We start from the raw sequence: 17,793 nt of genomic DNA, 5'->3' as shown, positions 1-17,793 counted from the left end.
TCCAGTGGGCAGAAAGATAAAACTTTTTCCCCAGACTCTAAAATCCATCTTCTCTGTCCCTATTGGAATCCTCATCTCATTCCTTTCCCTCTAGTATTTCACAACGTTCCTGTTTTACAGCCATGGTAAAGTGTCTGGGCTAATGCAACTGTCTTAAGTATGTCATTAATGCTTCCACTGATGATGAGTGGAGTATGCCTCTTCTTCTTTTTTAAAAAATGTATATTGTTTTACTTTTATTTAGGACACTACAGAGCCATAATACAGATTACTTGTTCAGGGCAATACAAGTAATAATACTATCTATAAAAATACATCCCCAGCATATCTCTGGATGAAAAATATAAATATATAAATATCCCAACTCTGAAGCATATACATCTTACTGCTCTGTCTATGGCAGATGAGTTTCCAGAATTAAAAAGAAAATGCTTTCAAATGCAGAAGAATTTAGAACTAATGTGTGATTCATGACTGGGTTGGCAACATGGACTTCCCGCATGTGTTGCCTAAACTTTTCAGCTTGACAGACTTGAAGACAGAGTATGCTTCTTATGTATCACATTTGATCACAAGTCGGACCAACTAATCCAATGCAATATTTGTTTACAACACTGTTTAAGTGTTTAGTAGCATATTCCATTCTCAATTACTTTGGTTTTCTGGGTTGTAGGATTGTAGTGAGATAAACAGAGTTTCTGTTCATGCTCATTCAATAGGGGAGGCACCACAGCTCAGTGCTACAGCCCATGCTTTGCATGCAGAAGCTCCCAAGTTCAGCCTTTGACATCTCTAGTGAAAGGGATCAAAGAGATATAAAAGACCTCCGCTGCTCATCCAAGTAGATAATACTGGGCTTGATGGAAAGATAGTCTGGCCTAGTTTAAGGCAGCTTGCTATGGTCCTAATGAGAGAACCGTAGGAACACAGTCAAAGAACAGCAGCTAGAGCTAGTGATGGAAAAAGGAAACTAATTTAATTTTTAGCACAGTCTAGGCTAGTGACGCACACGCAAATAGGTATGTATACATACATTACATACGTGCACGCACACAGCTGCCTTATACCAAATTAAATTATTGTTCTATCTAGCCTAATACTGTCTACTCTGTCTAGCAGCAGCTTTGGAAGCTCTTTAGGGCCAGTCTTGTTAACCAAGATCCCCTTTTAATTGAGGATTGAACATTTATGCAAAGCCTGTGCTCTACGACAGAGCTACAGGGCGCTCCTCTTGCTGTAGAGGTGGAGAAGACAGCTGCAATCCAGAAAGGGGCAAAAGGTAAATACTGGATGTGCCATGCATTAGGTTAGCACAAGATAACTGAAGCGGGTTAAGCAGGCTCCAGATAATAGAAGATTGGCCTTTCCTGAATGCACAGGACTACAAGGCCTCAAGCAGATCTGGTTGCAAATTTGCCCAGCCACTTGTCTACATACATCCCAGGGCCTCTCCCGGCATGAACACAGCAAGCCCTGCAGCTGCAAAGGCACTGTATTGCATGGCTTCCCTCCCAAGCATTGCTATTCCCAGCCCGTCCCCACTGCAATCAAAACATGATCTGCTCCTCCTATGAACAGTTTGCTGGCAAGCAACACCAAGGAAATCATTTTAAGACCCACCCCACTTTCCTTGGCTACTCATAGAGGATCAGACCAGCTACAGCCTTACAATTTGCAGGGGGGTAGCTGCGTTAGTCTGTTGCAACAAAAACAACTCAAGAATCTTGTAGCACCTTAAAGACAAACACATTTATTCTGACATAAGCTTTCATGGACACTGTCCACTTCATCAGTTGCATCAGGTAAAGTGCGCAGTGTCCACAAAAGCTTATGCTAATGCAAGCTACTTTTCCTGCAGGTGACCCTCACAATGGAGAGACAGGAGGGGCAGAAACTCCTCACTTGTAAGATGGCTCTTAAATGCCTCTGTGCAAGTCACTTAAACGAGCAGGGCTTGCTTCAGGCCAGAAAGAAAACCACAAAACTCCGCCCTCTCCAAGACCGAAATACAGGCCAACTTCCATTTCTTTCCAATTTGGAGATAATCTCTATGCAAGTGAAAAATGTCATGTGTGTGGTGGAGTCAAGCTCCCAATCCTCTTGTTCTAGCTCACCAGAGCCATACTTCCCAAACCCTAAAAGGGTGGTGATGAAACATCTCTGCACAGTATACAACCCCCTTCTCCTGAGCATCCTTAATGCAGACAATCTTCTTGCCTCTGGCATTATATAAAGCTACGCCCACTTCCCTTGCCTCTTCCAGCTGTATTAAGAAAAAGGAAGGGAAAAGAAAGAGAAGTCCCTTGGCAATAATGCCAGGGGTGGGTGGGAGAGAAAGAATAGACACCCGATACATCTCCCAACAGATTACTTAATCGAATCTGAAAATTGTGTCGAGAAATCACAGCGACATGGGAAGGTAGCAGGATACGAGTGTCAGGGGGTTCACAAAGGCCTGGAATTAACACCAGTGGAAGAGGAGGGGAGCTGGAATCACATGGAGGAGCTTGGGACAATCTGGTCACCTGTGTCTGGCACTGTGGCTTGTCTCCATGAGTGGACTTGAGATGTAAGGCTAGCAAGAAAGGAAAGGAGCAGGAGCTGTCAGGATTGTGAGGGCTGCAGAAGTAGTAAATCAACACAATATGGGAGTGAGAGTCAGAGAGGAGGCACACAACGATTTGGCTTCAAGAGGCTGCTTCCTAGAACTTCCTAGAAGCTCTGCAATTGGAAAATTAATCACCCACGCCCCAATCAAAAGCTTTCTAAAGTTTCCTGTTTCTGCTGTGGGAAGGGGAGAAGAATGCTATTACATGCTAGCTCCTAAATTCTGGAGCCACTTGTCAAGGATCTAGGCTGGACACGCCAAACCTCTCACTGAATCCTGATCCCGAGAGGAATAGCGCCAGAATACAGTGATGCTTGGGTGGAGCAGAAGTACAACACTAAAACCAAGTTTTCTAACTCTTAGTCCAAAGCTATTCCCAGCTCGCAGGGCCCACCCCTCCCCCAGATCTTTATAAAAAGCCAGCATTAACCAATGAGTGAGCAAGCAAGGAGAATGTTCCTCCCTATATGGGGTAACAGGAGCACAAAGCACAGCCAATTCACATCACCCGCCAGGCTGGCCCCACCATTAATATTCCAAGCACAATGCTGCACTCCCACTGTCTGTATGAACATTGTACTGATTTACCCAGCACCCCTGTCCTATAGCACGGCCACAATGGGAGGAGGGACAGCTGTATAGCCATCCCTCACTTTCCAAGGATTCCTCCATATGTATACTTGCCTCAGCCCCAGAACAGCATGTGAGGAGCTCAGCTTGTTCCTTGCCCCAAGACCACAACACTGCAATGCCACACCAGGGGGAGGGGGGCACAGTACTACACTCATCCAGAGACCTGTATGAAGCTTCCAGGATTCACAGTGCGACTTTGCTCCAAAGAGCCCTTCCTCAGCCCTTCTCCTAAGTCTGTATTGGGTCTCTGTACTGACACTACTAATCAGTTAAGCTCTTCCTGTAGCTACATGGAATTCAGGGCCTGAAAACACGTGAACTAGAAGAGGAGAGAGTGAGGAGATGGCTCAGTCTACACTCCTATACGCCCATACCAATCTAACTAGCAATTTCCCCCTACATCTCTTACTTTCCCCCTATATCTCTTCGTTTGGAATGTATCTCATACACACATGGAAAAATCCAGACCGAGGGGGGTGGGGTGGACAGGACAAGCAATATGAACAGAACATCCTCCTGGTCATACAAATAAAAAATAGGCGCAACATGTGAGCCATGTAAGAGTCTGGGTTCAAACAGACAATTCCTGTTCCGGTGTCTGAAACACGTCAAGTGCAAAAAGAAAGTCACTTCTTGAAATATATGCTCTTAAGAACTTAACAAGTGCAATGCTGGATGAGACCAAGGGTCCATCTAGTCCAGCACTCTGTTCACGCAGTGGCCAACCAGCCGTCGGCCAGGAGCAACAGCACCTTCCCACCCATGTTCCCCAGCAACTGGTGCACACAGGCTTACTGCCTCGAATACTGGAGATAGCTTCAGTGTAGAACCAGGGGGTGGGGGTATGTTTGTATAGGCAGACAGATACCTGGACAGGCAGCAGGCAGGCAGCCCAACAACAAGGGTTGTTCCTCAGTCATTTACACAAGACTTTTAATGCACTTTACCTTCACAACAATCCTGAAACAACCTGTTGACATTTTCACTTTCAAAACTGAATTGAACCAAGGAAGCGACCTACGTCGGCCCACTCAGTGAGCCCACCCTCAGCAAGGATTTGTGCCCGGTTCTTCCACATTCAGTTGCCTCTCTACTCTCTCCCCACTTCAGACTGCCCATGCTATCAGGGGCTGCCTCTTGGATATTCTGCTTCCGCCACTGATTCATCAGGTAGAGCCGGGGAACCTACCTGACATGCAGATGCAGGTAAACTCGCCAATGCGGTCAAGGCAGGTAGCATCGTTCTGGCAAGGCATGGAGAGGCACTCATTGATGTCCGTCTCACAGCGTGGGCCTGTATAGCCACGGCCACACTGGCACTGGAAGGAGCCTTGGGTGTTCACACATTTGCCAAAATGCTCACATGGATTGGCTCCTAGGGATGATGGCAAAGACACACAAAGTGAACATGGCCGGCTGGCCCAAAACTGCATTATCTCAGGCTTCACCTTCAAGGAATGCGAAGGTCATAGCAGCAGGGGGCAGTAACTCTCGTGTTTTCCATGCCAATATCCCAACCCAAAGAGGTGGCCAGAATCCATCTCAGGAACCCCTTGGGTCCTCCTTCCCTCTGATGGGAGAAGCAACTCCCCCTCCCTAGATAAGGAAGGCATAACTCTCACCAATGGAGCACTCATCCACATCCTGGTCGCAAGCTCCTCCAGTGAAGCCAGGTGGGCAGGTGCAGATGGCGCGGCCATTCATTGGGTTGGTGTCACAAATGGCATCCTCATGGCAAGGATTGCTGACACAGGCATCATCCAAGTGACAGAGGAGGCCTAAAAGAGAAAGACCATGAAAGGCCATTGCATGACATCAGCACCTAGAAATAGGCGGAGAATGGGACTGAATTCATGACTTCTGTACCTTGCTCATCATATTCAGCAATCTCCTTACATTTCGGAAAGGCACCCTATCCACATTATCCAATGTCCCACAAATCCACTCCATTCTTTTCAGAGCACTGCTCACACCCTCCCAAAACTTTGCCCAAACCTGTTAGCCATGACAAAAATACACAACCTAGATAAGCTATGGAAGGTAGTAGCCAGCTACCTGTCTTGCCCATAGGACATGCACAGTAGAAGGAAGCCACACGATCATGGCAGGTAGCGCCATGAAAGCAGACAGCAGTCTGGCAGTCATCAATGTTCTCACTGCAGCTCTCTCCAGTCCATCCATTGACACAGACGCATGTGTGGCCCCCATTGGTATTGAAGCAAGTGCCCCCATTATGGCAAGCATTGGGCTGCAGCTGGCATTCATCCACATCCTCGGTGCAGAACTGGCCTAGGGTGCAAAAAGGGGGCACAACTTGGTTAAAATTCCTCCAAAACAGGGCTGTCCCCATAGCTGCAACACCTACTTCTTCTCCCCACCCCATCTCCCACCCCGAGTTGCCCCTGTGCTTCATTGCTCTCTGTTCACCAACCCAGATTAAAGACAGTGCTATCCAAAACTGGAGTAAAGGAAGATTCTATGTCTCATTGTCTACAAACAGTCAGACCCCCTGACTTGGAGGCTAATATTTAGCCAACGCCATGTAGAAGAGAAAAGAAAGTGCCTCAACTTTGCCCAAATCTTGATAGCTCCTCACATTCCCCACTAAGCCCCTTAGAAACTTAGACTATTCTAATCGCATTCTGCCTCTTAGACTGATTCCCCAGTACCTGTCCACTCTGGAGGACACTGGCAGTTGTAGGTGTTGACGCCATCCACACAAGTGCCTCCATTCATGCACATGTGGTCTGGACAGTCATCTATGTTAATTTCACAGTTGTGTCCCTCGAAGCCTGGGTAAGGAAAAGAGAAGAATTTAGCCTGTCTGGTAACGGTGGGGAACGTTAACTTCAGCGAAGAAAAACAAAAACCTTCCCAACAACGCGCTATTCCACCCTTAATGTGCAACTAGGGATTGTGATCCTACACACACTTTCCCGGGCGTAAACGGACACAGTGGCCTTACTTCCCAGGACACATGCACAGGACTGCACTGTCGATAATTTAAGCTTGTCTTGTCAAAATGAAGAGCAGAGCCCCTGAGCTACATAGCAAAATGCCCTTCCCTTATTCTAAGCTGCACTCTCATTCCAGATCTCAAACAAGGACGAGGAGGAAGAATTAGACGAGCTTTCCATTGCATTCTGGCTGACACAGCCAGAGCCAGAGCCGCCAACTCTGCCTGCCTCCCCCTGAATTGCTTCCTTCCTGCTCCACCAAAGTTCTCAACAGCTTCCCATGAGCTTCCTGAGAGGAGAACAGTGAAATGCAGCCCAGCCTAGCCAGGGAAAAGGACTATGCTTCTGTTCCAAGTGCCACTCCACACCACCCAACTGACCTAATTTTATTTATTTATTTATTTATTTATTGTAATTTTGAACCGCCCAGTAATCGGAGTTCTCTGGATGGTGTACAATACATTAAAAACATAAAATGCAAACATTCGAACGGAAGGTAAAACATACCTAAGGGATATTCTCACCCTGAATCTACCTGCCCAGTACTCCACCCCACTCCCATGCACTAGAGCAAAAGTGGGGGGTCCTCTTTCAGCCTGAGGGCAAAATTCTCAGGGGGCTGCATTCCGGTGATGGTTGGGACTGAGGACAAAGAGGGTGGGGCCAAACATACAAAATATAGTAGCGTATTGTAGCTGAAAGCGGTTACTGCCAATTACTCTGCCTTAGGAGAGCATTTCCACGTTTTAGAATGGGGGCGGGGGGAGAAACATCTCAAAAGCCAGGGAACCACAAAATGCTCAGTGGTTGGAGGAAAAGGAGTGGGACCCGGTAAAGGGGACATGGTCACCTGAAGAACCCTGGAGGGCTGGACTGGAACCCCAGATTTGGGCCTGTGGCTCCACCACCCTTGCAGTACAGCTAAGTGACAGAGTCTCCAAATTGTTCACTCACCAGGTAAACAAGCACACTCATAGCTGAGTTCCCCTGTCTGGCGGCAAGTGCCCCCATTGAGACACTGAGAGGGAGCACAAGGTGTGGCGATGCTCTCACAGAGTTGTCCTGTGTAGCCGGCTTGGCATTGACAGCGGAAGGAGCCAGGTGTATTTATACAGGTTCCTCCATGCTGGCACAGACCGAGCACCCGACATTCATCCACATCAGTCCGGCAGTTGCGGCCTTGGTAGCCTGATGGGCATGTACAATTGTAGCGGCCATTCCAGTTCGTGCAGCGACCACCATTGACACATGGCTTGCTGGCACAGGCATCAATCAGAGAGCAGTCTTGACCTAAAGGGAAGATGAAGTACCCAATAACCTCTGGGCCCGGAAAGATGAAGAGTCTTCCCCTGAAAGACCCATTTCCTTATCTACAATCTGGGCCCATCCTCCCTGCATTCCCATCCTAGCAGTCTTTTACCAGATGGATGAAAGACCTGTAGAACATCTCTGTACCCCACCACATCGTATGTCCTCACCTCGGAAGCCCTTGGCACAGGTGCACTGGTAGTGCACAGTGCCATCACGCAGGGTGCTCTCACATGAGCCCCCATTGGCACAGGGTGACTGGTGGCAAGGGTCTTGAAACTGGCAGTGCTCTCCTATCAGTCCAGGCTGGCATCTGGCACAGAAACAGAGAGAGAGGGAGGGAGAGAGAGAGATTATTCAATGACATCTGGCACATGCCATGCCCATTATATACCAGGTGGTTTTCTAATGTTCAAAGTCCTAAACCCTGCAACTATCAGGCGACTTGCTGAAAAGGTGGAGAATGTGGGAAATGTGATGAAAACAGGAGCGACAAGATGAGAAAGGCATCTCTGTGTGAGGTTACCTACAGGAAAATGGGGTAGGGAAAAAGCAGTTGAAGCTCAGAGCTTTAGAGAAGGAACACAATCAGGAAGCAGCCTGACAATGCAAGTTGCCCCTTGTTTAGATCCTGCATAAACAGAAGATAGTTCTAGATCTATTGGTAGATCTCTGGGTGATTTTGCAGATTAGTAAAGATTACCGACTCCCAGTTGTTCAACAGCAATACGATCCCATTCCCAAATTAAACTACTGAAATAAAGGAACCTTTGAGATCCATTCAGTTCTGGTACTCAAAACAAATTTCTGGACTCAGAACTCTTTATGTTTTTTGCACCAGGTTGCAGTTGCTGGAACTCAGGATTCTAGTTAAAAAAAAGAGAGAGTAGATCCCACAAGCCTAAAGTCCGTTACACAGAGGAGAGCCAGGATCTCTTCTCGATCCTCCCAGAGTGCAGGACACGGAATAACGGGCTCAAGTGAAAGGAAGCCAGATTTTAGCTGGGCATCAGGAAAAACTTCCTGACTGTTAGAGCAGTATGACAATGGAATCAGTTACCTAGGGAGGTTGTGTGCTCTCCCACACTACAGTCATTCAAGAGGCAGCTGGACAACCATTTGTCAGGGATGCTTTAGGGTGGATTCCTGCACTGAGCAGGGGGTTGGATTCAATGGCCTTGTAGGCCCCTTCCAACTCTGCTATTCTATGATTCTATGATCCTTGGCTTAGATTTTATATCTTCAAGAGGCAGCATGTAACTCCGTTAAAAATTGTAAAGAGGAGAGAGGCAGGATTACTACTCATGGCCTCCTTTCTGAAGCGACAGCCAGCATCAATCATTTGCAAGAAGCCCTGAATGTCCAGTTGTCCCAGAGCAGAAGGGTAAGCCTCTAATTGTTTTGCCAACGACAGCTTTGATATAGGGACCAATGCAGGTGCTTTTCTGTCATGCCTACATGATGAACTAATTCAATGAGCAGTTAAGCCCACTTTTCACCAGACCACGTACTCCCCCTTCTTCTGTTTCAACTAATCTCATAGGAATTGGAGCACTAGCCAAACAACTTAGGAGCCTGTAGTAGCTTAGTGTACACCTGACTTTTTCCTCCACTGAGCAACAATTTATTGAAGACAACTTCCTCTAGATTGCACTAACCTCACTCACCAGTGTGTGTCATCTGCAAATTTCACTAGCTGCCCACACTCATCCTTTGCCAAGCTGAAAATAGTTATTTTAAATATTGGCCTCCTGTCAGGTTCCAACCAACCATTTCCTCTTACCAACAAATTCCAGGCAGATCTAAGAAAAGACTTTTCCCCACCCAGTATGAGTTTTTGTCAGCAAAGATCACTGCAAAACACTGGGGGAAGTTGAGAACCAAGTGTGGCCTAAGATGGGTCTGATGTTTATACAGATGGCAAGCAACTCAGTTTAAACCATACAGCATTGCCAATATGGTGAGAATAACTCATACAATGTTGATGCTGAGCTAAAGTCTAGCTTAGAGAGACAAGATCATTATGCCTGACATCTCTTGGCCTAGCACCTTCTTCGGTACTGTATAGTACTGCCCAGAGACAGAATACTAGGTTAGACCAAGGAACAAAGATGCCTACACAATCCTACAAATACCAAACCTAGCAGCACTTGTAGAATCTTGAAAGTCAGAGATTTCATGCTATTAACAAATATATAAATAAAGGTGCATCACAGTTCTGGAGAAAAGTGTAAATAATTTGCTCTAACTCAGAAAAGCAGTTTTCAGGAGTTAGGAGAATGTGATTTTAAATCCAGCCATTTTTCACAGTCCCTAATCTCCATCCACTGACTTTATCCACATATCCACCCTCCTGCCCTGGTTCCTTAAGTCCCGGCTTTCTTTCCCAGTGCCAGACAAAAATATCTCGGTCAGGCACAGGAACCCAGGCAAGCTACAGATAATGAATGATTAACAGGATAACTGTCCAGCTCAGCCTTGAAACAAACCAAGAGGGAACATCATTCTGGTCTCTGGAAGCTGCCATTTGCTCCAGCTTGTTCGGGGCCGACTGTCCGAAGGCAGAATGTTCTCATACTCTGACAGGCAAGTGGGGAGAACTTTGCACTGGGCCACACACAAAGAGAACGCGATAAGAAAGCAGGGGCAAGTGGCCACTGAGCGCAGAGGGAAGGGCACTCCAAACTGTAATGAACTGGCCTTGATAGACCGGCATGGGGAAGAGAGAGATACACAGTGGCAGACTTTCCATCTCTATCCTGGGTTTTCCAAGTTCCCGCCTGCAGGATCCAAGAGCTGACTACGAATAGGCCCACACATCTCAAAGGATCTCTGCCAACTTGGTTCCAATGGTGACGGGAAGGTGATGGGTGGCACAACTAGTGCTGCTGCTGTGGGGATTACACAGCTCCCCTCCCTAATCCCTGCCCATCCTGCAATTTTTCAAAAGGGCCTCCCAATCCCTGCAAAGACAGTCTCCTCAGAGCTCTTTCCCCCACCCCTCTGCCCACGCTTGCCATTGCCATAGCAACCCAGAAAGCCTGTTTGTTCTTCAGCCAGAGCCTGAACAGCAAGTCCTGGGCACTGGCTGAGACAACAGTCAGGGCCTTGCAACCCAAAGAGGGATCAGGCAACGAAAGGGAATGTCCGACTAAACTACATGGCACCTCCTCACTGTCACATTGGGAAGAAAGACTGCCTGCCATGCTGTAGGATCTGTCAATTGACCAAAGGTTCTCTGCAGCCCAAATCTATAAAGCAGGTGTAGTGAACCTTGTGAGAGCGCTGGCCAACTAAAAGTTAACCCGGGGCCAAAGGCAGGTTGCTGACTAGTTCCAGTTGTCATGGTAACTAGAGGACTCAGAGAGGGATTAAGAGGGGAGAGGACAACTGAAAACAGTGAGCTGTAGAGAGATCCCCCTGGAACCTAGGGAGGCTCTGTCTGAAAGCTGAGAAGACCCTGCCTGAAAATCAAGGGGAGGCTCTGCTTGAGTGGAGGGAAACTGGAGCTTCCTGAGCCTGGAGGCCAAAAAGGTGGGCCAGCAGTACCTGTCCATAGGAGAAGGCACCCACCAGAGTCCAAGAGGCAGTGAAAGGCTGACATCTAAAGAGAAGGCTGCCAGGAACTCTCAAGGCTGTGAACCACCTGTGTGTGTGTTTCAGTGTATACACACACACACACACACACACTATATATGCTGTAAAGCAACTGAGGAACACTAGTATGATAGACTCTATGCTCTGATTTGTAGAGTTTATGTATTTGTTAAGTAAATCAGTTAGCTAATAGAAGCAATCTAGGTTTAGTACTAGCTATAAAATGCTAAGTGTTTATTCTTTAGTAACCAAATATTCTACTACCTCTTGCTCATTCCCGTTCTGCTTCCTTAGACCAAAAATAAATCTCTAAATATACAGAACTGCATCTTGTTTCACTCAAAGTCCAGGCAGTGAGAGTTCAAAGCATCCACCTGAGGAAGTATTGTGAACAAAATACTACAAGTGTGTCTTTAGCAGACTTACTTATTCCCATGACAGGCCTGTTTTTCAAGCCAATCCAGCTATTCCATGCCACTTTACAAAGCCACAACTATAGTTACCTCCCCAAGATAGGTCCCCTCAGATACTCATGTCAGGATAGGACTGAGGCCTTAGCTAGACCTACCTGTTATTGCGCGACGTAGGGGTGAAGATCTCACAATGTTTTTATCACAAAATCTCCCCTGTTCAGATGCAGTGTGTGATGACCTTGGAGGGAGCGGCGTTGCGCCCGCCATTTTTTATTTTTAAAGAGGCAGCAGCGCATGAGCGCTCGTGCACAAAAAGTAGGTGTTTTTTTAAAAAAACTTATTTTCCCCACTCACCCCACCCCACCCTAATGGGTGCAGTGCTACTGATGAGTTCTGTGCCCCGTGCACAGGTCCCGGCTCCTCACGAGGGACCATGAGGAGCCGGGACAAACCGTGGTGCCTGGCCACACGTTCTGTGGCCCGAAACTGCGGAAAAACCGGGCCTAAAGTGTAGGGTGAGATCCCGGAGCAAGGGAGCTTCTCTACCTCTTCTTCCTTCCTTACCACACCAACATCAGTCACATCTGTCAAGGTATAAATGTGGCCAAGAAATTTCGCATCATTCTCTCTATGGTAAGGCTGACCGAACCCAGAAGCACATGGGCCAGGAGGCCATAGAACCAACTTATTAGCTTGTTCATTGGCTGTAGCAAAACTGTATACGTCCCTTTTCTTGATGGAGAGAGATTATAGAACTCAAAGGGATGGCAGGGTGTAGTGGAAACGTGGAAATCCGCTGTATATTGAGGAGCTAGTGGTGCAACCCAATCATTCTCTTCTGTGCCGAAATGCACATGAGCTTAGCACTCATGTGCATTTAGTGCACAGAAGAGAACAACTGTGATGGACCATTAGCTCCTTGATATACAATGTTTTTCTGCATTTCTACTACACAGAGTGTTTCTAGACCGGGTGCAGGATATTTCTAGACTGGTAGTGCTTTGAGTTTTTTAATGGTGTAAGAGACCAGAACAAAGATAGTTAGCCGTAATTCCTTGTAATCCTGGCAGAGAGAAAAAATTGTACGTGGGGAGACTGGGGCTTATGCTCAGAACATTCATACGGAGCCCCGTATTTAGAGTCAAGAAGGCACTTCCATAAGTCAGATTGGTTAGGGACTGGGGAAGAAATGTCTTCCTTTTGATATGTGGCTTGATTCATTTGCTCAAGTCATCCATGGCGATTTGCTCTGTGTTTTATTTATTTTGTAAGCCACCCTGAGAATGACAATTGGCCATTGAAGGGCAGGGTACAATTTTTAGAGAGAAATAAATATTTGCTCTGTAGGCACATTACTACAAGGCATTACTCTCTGTTTTTGACACAAACTGTGATCTAGATAAGCCTTCCTCAACCTGGTGCCCTCCAGCTGTGTTGGATTACAACTCCTATCATCCCCAAGCAGCATGTCCAATGACTGCTGCTGGGGATGATGAGGGTAATATTCCAATACATGTGGAGGGCACCAGGTTAAGAAAGGCTAATGTAGACTATGTAGTCTGGCTGAGGAAGGAGCAGGCTAGGAGGTGAATGGTCCTCCCATGTGGCAAAGGGTTTAACCATAATTTTAACGCCATGAAAGGGGCAAATTATACTTGTAGTCCAAGATGTTAATGACCCCAGGAGGATCTGATTAGACGGAGGCTGGCACTTGGGAAGCCAGATACAATTCAGTTATATAAGTCTCAGGATAAGTAAACATGAATCTATTTGATCATGTGTATCTTAGAGCAAAACTAGATGGATTAAATGTCTTTCAAAACAACAACTGTGAGGAATTAAACCTCCCCATCCCCGTGCTATGATCCCAGTGACTACAGCAGCTTCAAAATCTCCCTTGAAGCTGCTATTTCCCCCAAGAAGAAAGCTAGCTTCCATCCAAGGCCATGTAGCAACTTTAGGGGGAAGGTGATTTTCACTGGGACAGGGTGAAAAGATTAAATCCCCTCTTCCTGGATCCCAATCCTGATCCTCCTCCGCCACAGCTGTTATTATTTAAACAAAAGCAAGTCACATTAAGGGTGCAATCCTTTGCATGTTTAGGCTGATTAAAATCCTACAACTCCTAGCAACCTCCAGCCAGTCTACAGTTGCATAGGATTTCCCCCTAAATGCATGTACACATTTAATGTTTAGTCTACTTTGTCCTTTAGTGGCAGGGGGCAGAAGCTAGCGGCAAAGAGGGAGAACACTGGCATGCAGCAAAGTACTGCCCTGCACCAACAAGTAGCACCCTGTTCACCTATTGAACACTCCCTCTTGCCTCAGGGCAGCATGAGGACAATCTCACTTACCAACTTGGGGTGGCTAGGTGCCCCAAAGAAAAAAGTATTTTATTTCAACACTGGGAGCCAAGCCCTGGCACCATGTCCCTGCCTGCTCACTCCTGGGGAAGAGAGCTAGGTTTCTATACCTCTCCCCTGGGGCTCTGAATCACCAACTGTGTCTGCGCACGTTGCCCGACACTCTGTGAGTCAGCCTTTACCCCAGGGCTGCGCGGGCGGTAGTACCAGGCCTGCAGCCCTATGCCAAAACTGAATGACTGAGGCCTGCTTGGGAGCACTACAGACAGAACCCTTTCATATACTCATCCAAGGAAGGAAACCAGCAGCTTTTTGCCACCTCCGCTCACGGAAGAGAACTTGCCCAAGGTCAGCAGCATAGACAGAACACAAGATGAAGCGGAGAGAGGTAGAACACAGGCATTTTTCCAACCCCACCCTCCCATTCCTCTCAAGGCTCCTGGTCTTATTCCTAACTCTGATGGGTAAACTAAGCTCCCATGTATTCTTGCCAGGCTTCTGTCCACCTGCACCCAGTTTCTAAGTGTCTGGCTTTGCAACTATTGGCACTGAAGGCTCTGGGGCTTTCTCCTTAGAGGACAAATAGCTATGACCTTCATTAAACACTCAACTAGAACCCCGCGTCACACACTCCCTATAAGCAAGTGTTACAACTGCAATCCATCCCCACAAAGCTAAAATGGATTACAAACATTTTAAAAAGCCAATAGTAAGTAGCACCAGCTCCTCACAGGAGTAATTCCTTTTTGTCCCTGTCCCAAAGAAGCAGCAGATCAAATTGCCATTTGTGGAGGGGAGGGGGAGAGACAGCACTGCTGTGTCCCCTTCTCCTGCTCCCCATTCCAAAGCCAGCAGTAGCAATTCACAGCACTAGAGCTGGAAACATCATTCCAGGAGTGGAAATGGTACATCTTGCTCTGACATTGCTCTTCCCAGTATCCTATCAGCGATGAAGCAGAGCTGGACTTCTACTTGCTACAGAAGTTTGGCAGAGGGGAGTCACAACTCCACATTCCTATTTCCAGGGACTAAAAGGTTAATTATCACATATTAGTAGCATGGTGTTTCTCTGAATGCTGCTCAAGCCCCCAGTTTCTCAATTAAGGGAGCAAGCACTAAATCCAGGGTCGGCTTCTTTTTAATTCTAAGTGTATGTCTTTTGCCCCAGACTCTTGTTGCTAGATTTCAGGGTTCAAGTAAGAAAAGAAAAGAAAAGTAGATCCCACAAGCTTTATGTTTGCCCACTCCTGTTCTAGATAATGTCCAAAGCTGTTCTGAGCCACCAGCTGTCATCAGCCCTCTTTGGGCTGCAACATCAAGAACAAAAGCGCAACTTGCCTTACTACTACTTCTGTGCTCTTCAGTAGCCATGGAATCAGTCACTTTATGGCAAGAAAATGCTACGTAGGATTGAAGCTCAACAAAGTGCCAATAAGGGTGAAAAGGGTGTGAGAACAAAAGTACGCTGGCCTGGGACTCTAAACTGACACTAAAGGCCAAACTAGCCACAATAGTGGCAGACGCATGTTTATTTTCACATCTATTCCGCACTCGTGTACAACGCAAGAGGAGTGGGGTCTTTAAAAGTAAAAAGGGAGACAATGAGAGACTCCCCCCTTTTTGTCTCATTTTCTACATTGGAATAAAGAATGGGGGTTGGGGGTAGGGTAGGAAAAATGAACTATGGAGGGTAAGGCAGGGGGAAGAGGAGGGTTCAGCGCCCCACTCCTCCTTTTTCTGTTAAGAACACCACCACCACCACCATCTCCTGCTTAATATATGGCATATAAGCCCTATATGGCTCGGGTCCAGGTTATTTGAAAGAACAAATTCTCCCTTATGAGCCTGCCCGTGCTTTGAGATCTTCTGGAGAAGCCCTTCTTTCAGTCCCACCATCTTCACAGGCGCACTTGGTGGGAACATGGGAGAGGGCCTTCTCGGTGGCTGCTCCAGTGCTCTGGAACTCTCTTCCCGGGGAAGCTAGGCTGGCTCCCCCCTTGATGGGCTTTCGGAAGCAGGCTAAAACTTTTTTGTTCTAGCAGGCCTTTGGAGAATAATCTGTCCCTCCATCTATGTTAATGTCTTATAATTTTGTTGTGTATTTTAAACGTTTATGATTTTGTTCCCGCCCCCCCATGTATGTTTTAAACTTTGTAAGGCCGCCTTGAGTTCCAGCATTGGGCAAAAGGCGGGATACTACTACTACTACTACTACTACTACGAAGAAGCAGTAGCAAGTGGGATGGGTATCTGTCACATCTGGCTTGGCCCTGAGATGCCCCCCCCCCCCTTTTCAGATTAGCCATACAAGCAGGTACTCCCATGAAACCAAAGCATAAATACAAAGCAACAGAGCAAGGTAGATCTAGTCTAAAGGAAATCTAGCCTGAACAGATCCATGTATAATTAACCTCCTTAAATTCTCATGTAAATAGCAATGTTACATTTATGCTTGTACAGAAACTTGCCTTTCCCTGATTTTAAAATCACATCAACATCCTTTAAGTTGATTGCATGCCAAGGAGGTGATATACCTTAGACCTTTATTTGAATGACATCTGCAATAATCATTCTTGCCATCTTTAGCTGAGAAACAAGCTATGGAAGTCAAGAGGCATGAAATACACTGTGAGCACAAACACTGCATGCAGCACCTGCTGCTGACAACAGAGATACAGTCTCTTTTATACTCCCTAAATTAAAAGGAAGTTCAAGAAAGATATTATCCGAAACAACTGATGATTAGTCATCAAAAATGACAAAGAAACTACCTGCTCCAGGAGGCATCAGTGCAGGAGTGCCATCTGGAACTGTATCACTCTGTTCCAGGCAAAGGAGACAAACGCTTAATTCCAATCTTACAGTGCCTATTTCTGTGCATGTTCAGATGCAAATCCCACTGAACTAAATGGGATTTACTCCCCCCAAAAGTAGGCATAGGATTGTAGCCCAAGGGAGAAAGTCTTCTCATGCTAGTTTGTCCAACTCTTGAACAGCAATAAAAGGCCTATAATCCAAGCCCTATAATCCAAAACATAGAGAAATCTAGGACCATGAGACCCAGGAAAACACAATTCTGGAGGTCCACTGAATAGGCTCATTTGCCTATATTAAATGGGCATGTTTGCACTGGCTATAAGCAGCAAAGGGACTCTCTCTCTCTCATATACTCTTTGCGATCGGAGCAGGTGAATTAATAGTAGTGAGGGGAAAGGGAGAGAACAAGTACCAAGGACTGAGACAGAAAGTTGTGCTGACTTCAGAAATTCCTTCCAAATCAAAGTGCTTAGCAGAAATGGTGCACACATTTTAAAGGTTGTTGTTTACCCCACCCTACTCAGGTTACCTCTTGTTTTTCTCTTGTTCTTTTTTAGTTCCTGTTCTGAGTTGTTATAGTTCACAAATTTTAATTATTGTTTTGTTTGCATGTAAAAAGTCAATAAGAAATGTGTTTTTTAAAAAAATGAAAACCAAGATAAACCACACTCTGCGGCGACTATAAAACTCAGTATTAAAAAGTGCAATCTGTATTTCATGGCCATGTAACATTTTCAGCCTCCCTCCTAGCTGCCCCACCTCTAAAACTGGCCCATATTCTGATCCCATTTCCATCCTAGTCCAGTATTCCCCATCAGCCTCACCACCCCCAACTCTAGATACATTCAGTTTCCTCTTTGCTCACCCTTCTGGGTGGCTGCAGGCCCCATTTCCCAAGCACAGTCTATTCACATTCATTTTTGAAGTGACTGTGACAGGCCTAATCCAAGCCCCACCTTCTTCTTCAAGGCACAAGCCACAAGATGGTGGGATGGGGGGGGGGAGAGAGAGAGAGAAGCAGGCAAAACTAAACTGAGAACCACCCATTGTCCACATCCCCCGATTGGGCATTGCCAAGCCCCAAAAGGTGACTGCCC

The 17,793-nt window shown here is 46.5% G+C and overlaps 1 protein-coding gene across 3 annotated transcripts in view; it reads right to left on the bottom strand.

Annotated features, from left to right (window-relative positions):
* The window catches only part of NOTCH3 (notch receptor 3), a 65,986-nt gene that overhangs the window by 30,006 nt on the left and 18,187 nt on the right, over window positions 1-17,793 (bottom strand). For all 3 annotated transcript variants that reach the window (XM_063120470.1, XM_063120471.1, XM_063120472.1), the window contains exons 3-8: window positions 7,677-7,819; window positions 7,153-7,488; window positions 5,911-6,033; window positions 5,297-5,530; window positions 4,864-5,019; window positions 4,431-4,616 (exon numbers count right to left, since the gene is read on the bottom strand). In XM_063120470.1, the coding sequence (XP_062976540.1) occupies window positions 4,431-4,616; window positions 4,864-5,019; window positions 5,297-5,530; window positions 5,911-6,033; window positions 7,153-7,488; window positions 7,677-7,819 (1,178 nt within the window). The remainder of the gene's footprint in view (window positions 1-4,430; window positions 4,617-4,863; window positions 5,020-5,296; window positions 5,531-5,910; window positions 6,034-7,152; window positions 7,489-7,676; window positions 7,820-17,793) is intronic.

The sequence above is a fragment of the Elgaria multicarinata genome, chromosome 3, assembly GCF_023053635.1.
Source record: "Elgaria multicarinata webbii isolate HBS135686 ecotype San Diego chromosome 3, rElgMul1.1.pri, whole genome shotgun sequence".
NCBI lineage: Eukaryota > Metazoa > Chordata > Lepidosauria > Squamata > Anguidae > Elgaria > Elgaria multicarinata.
The sequence above is the reverse complement of the archived record's forward strand: the minus strand, read 5'-3'. Positions and strand labels throughout refer to the sequence as shown.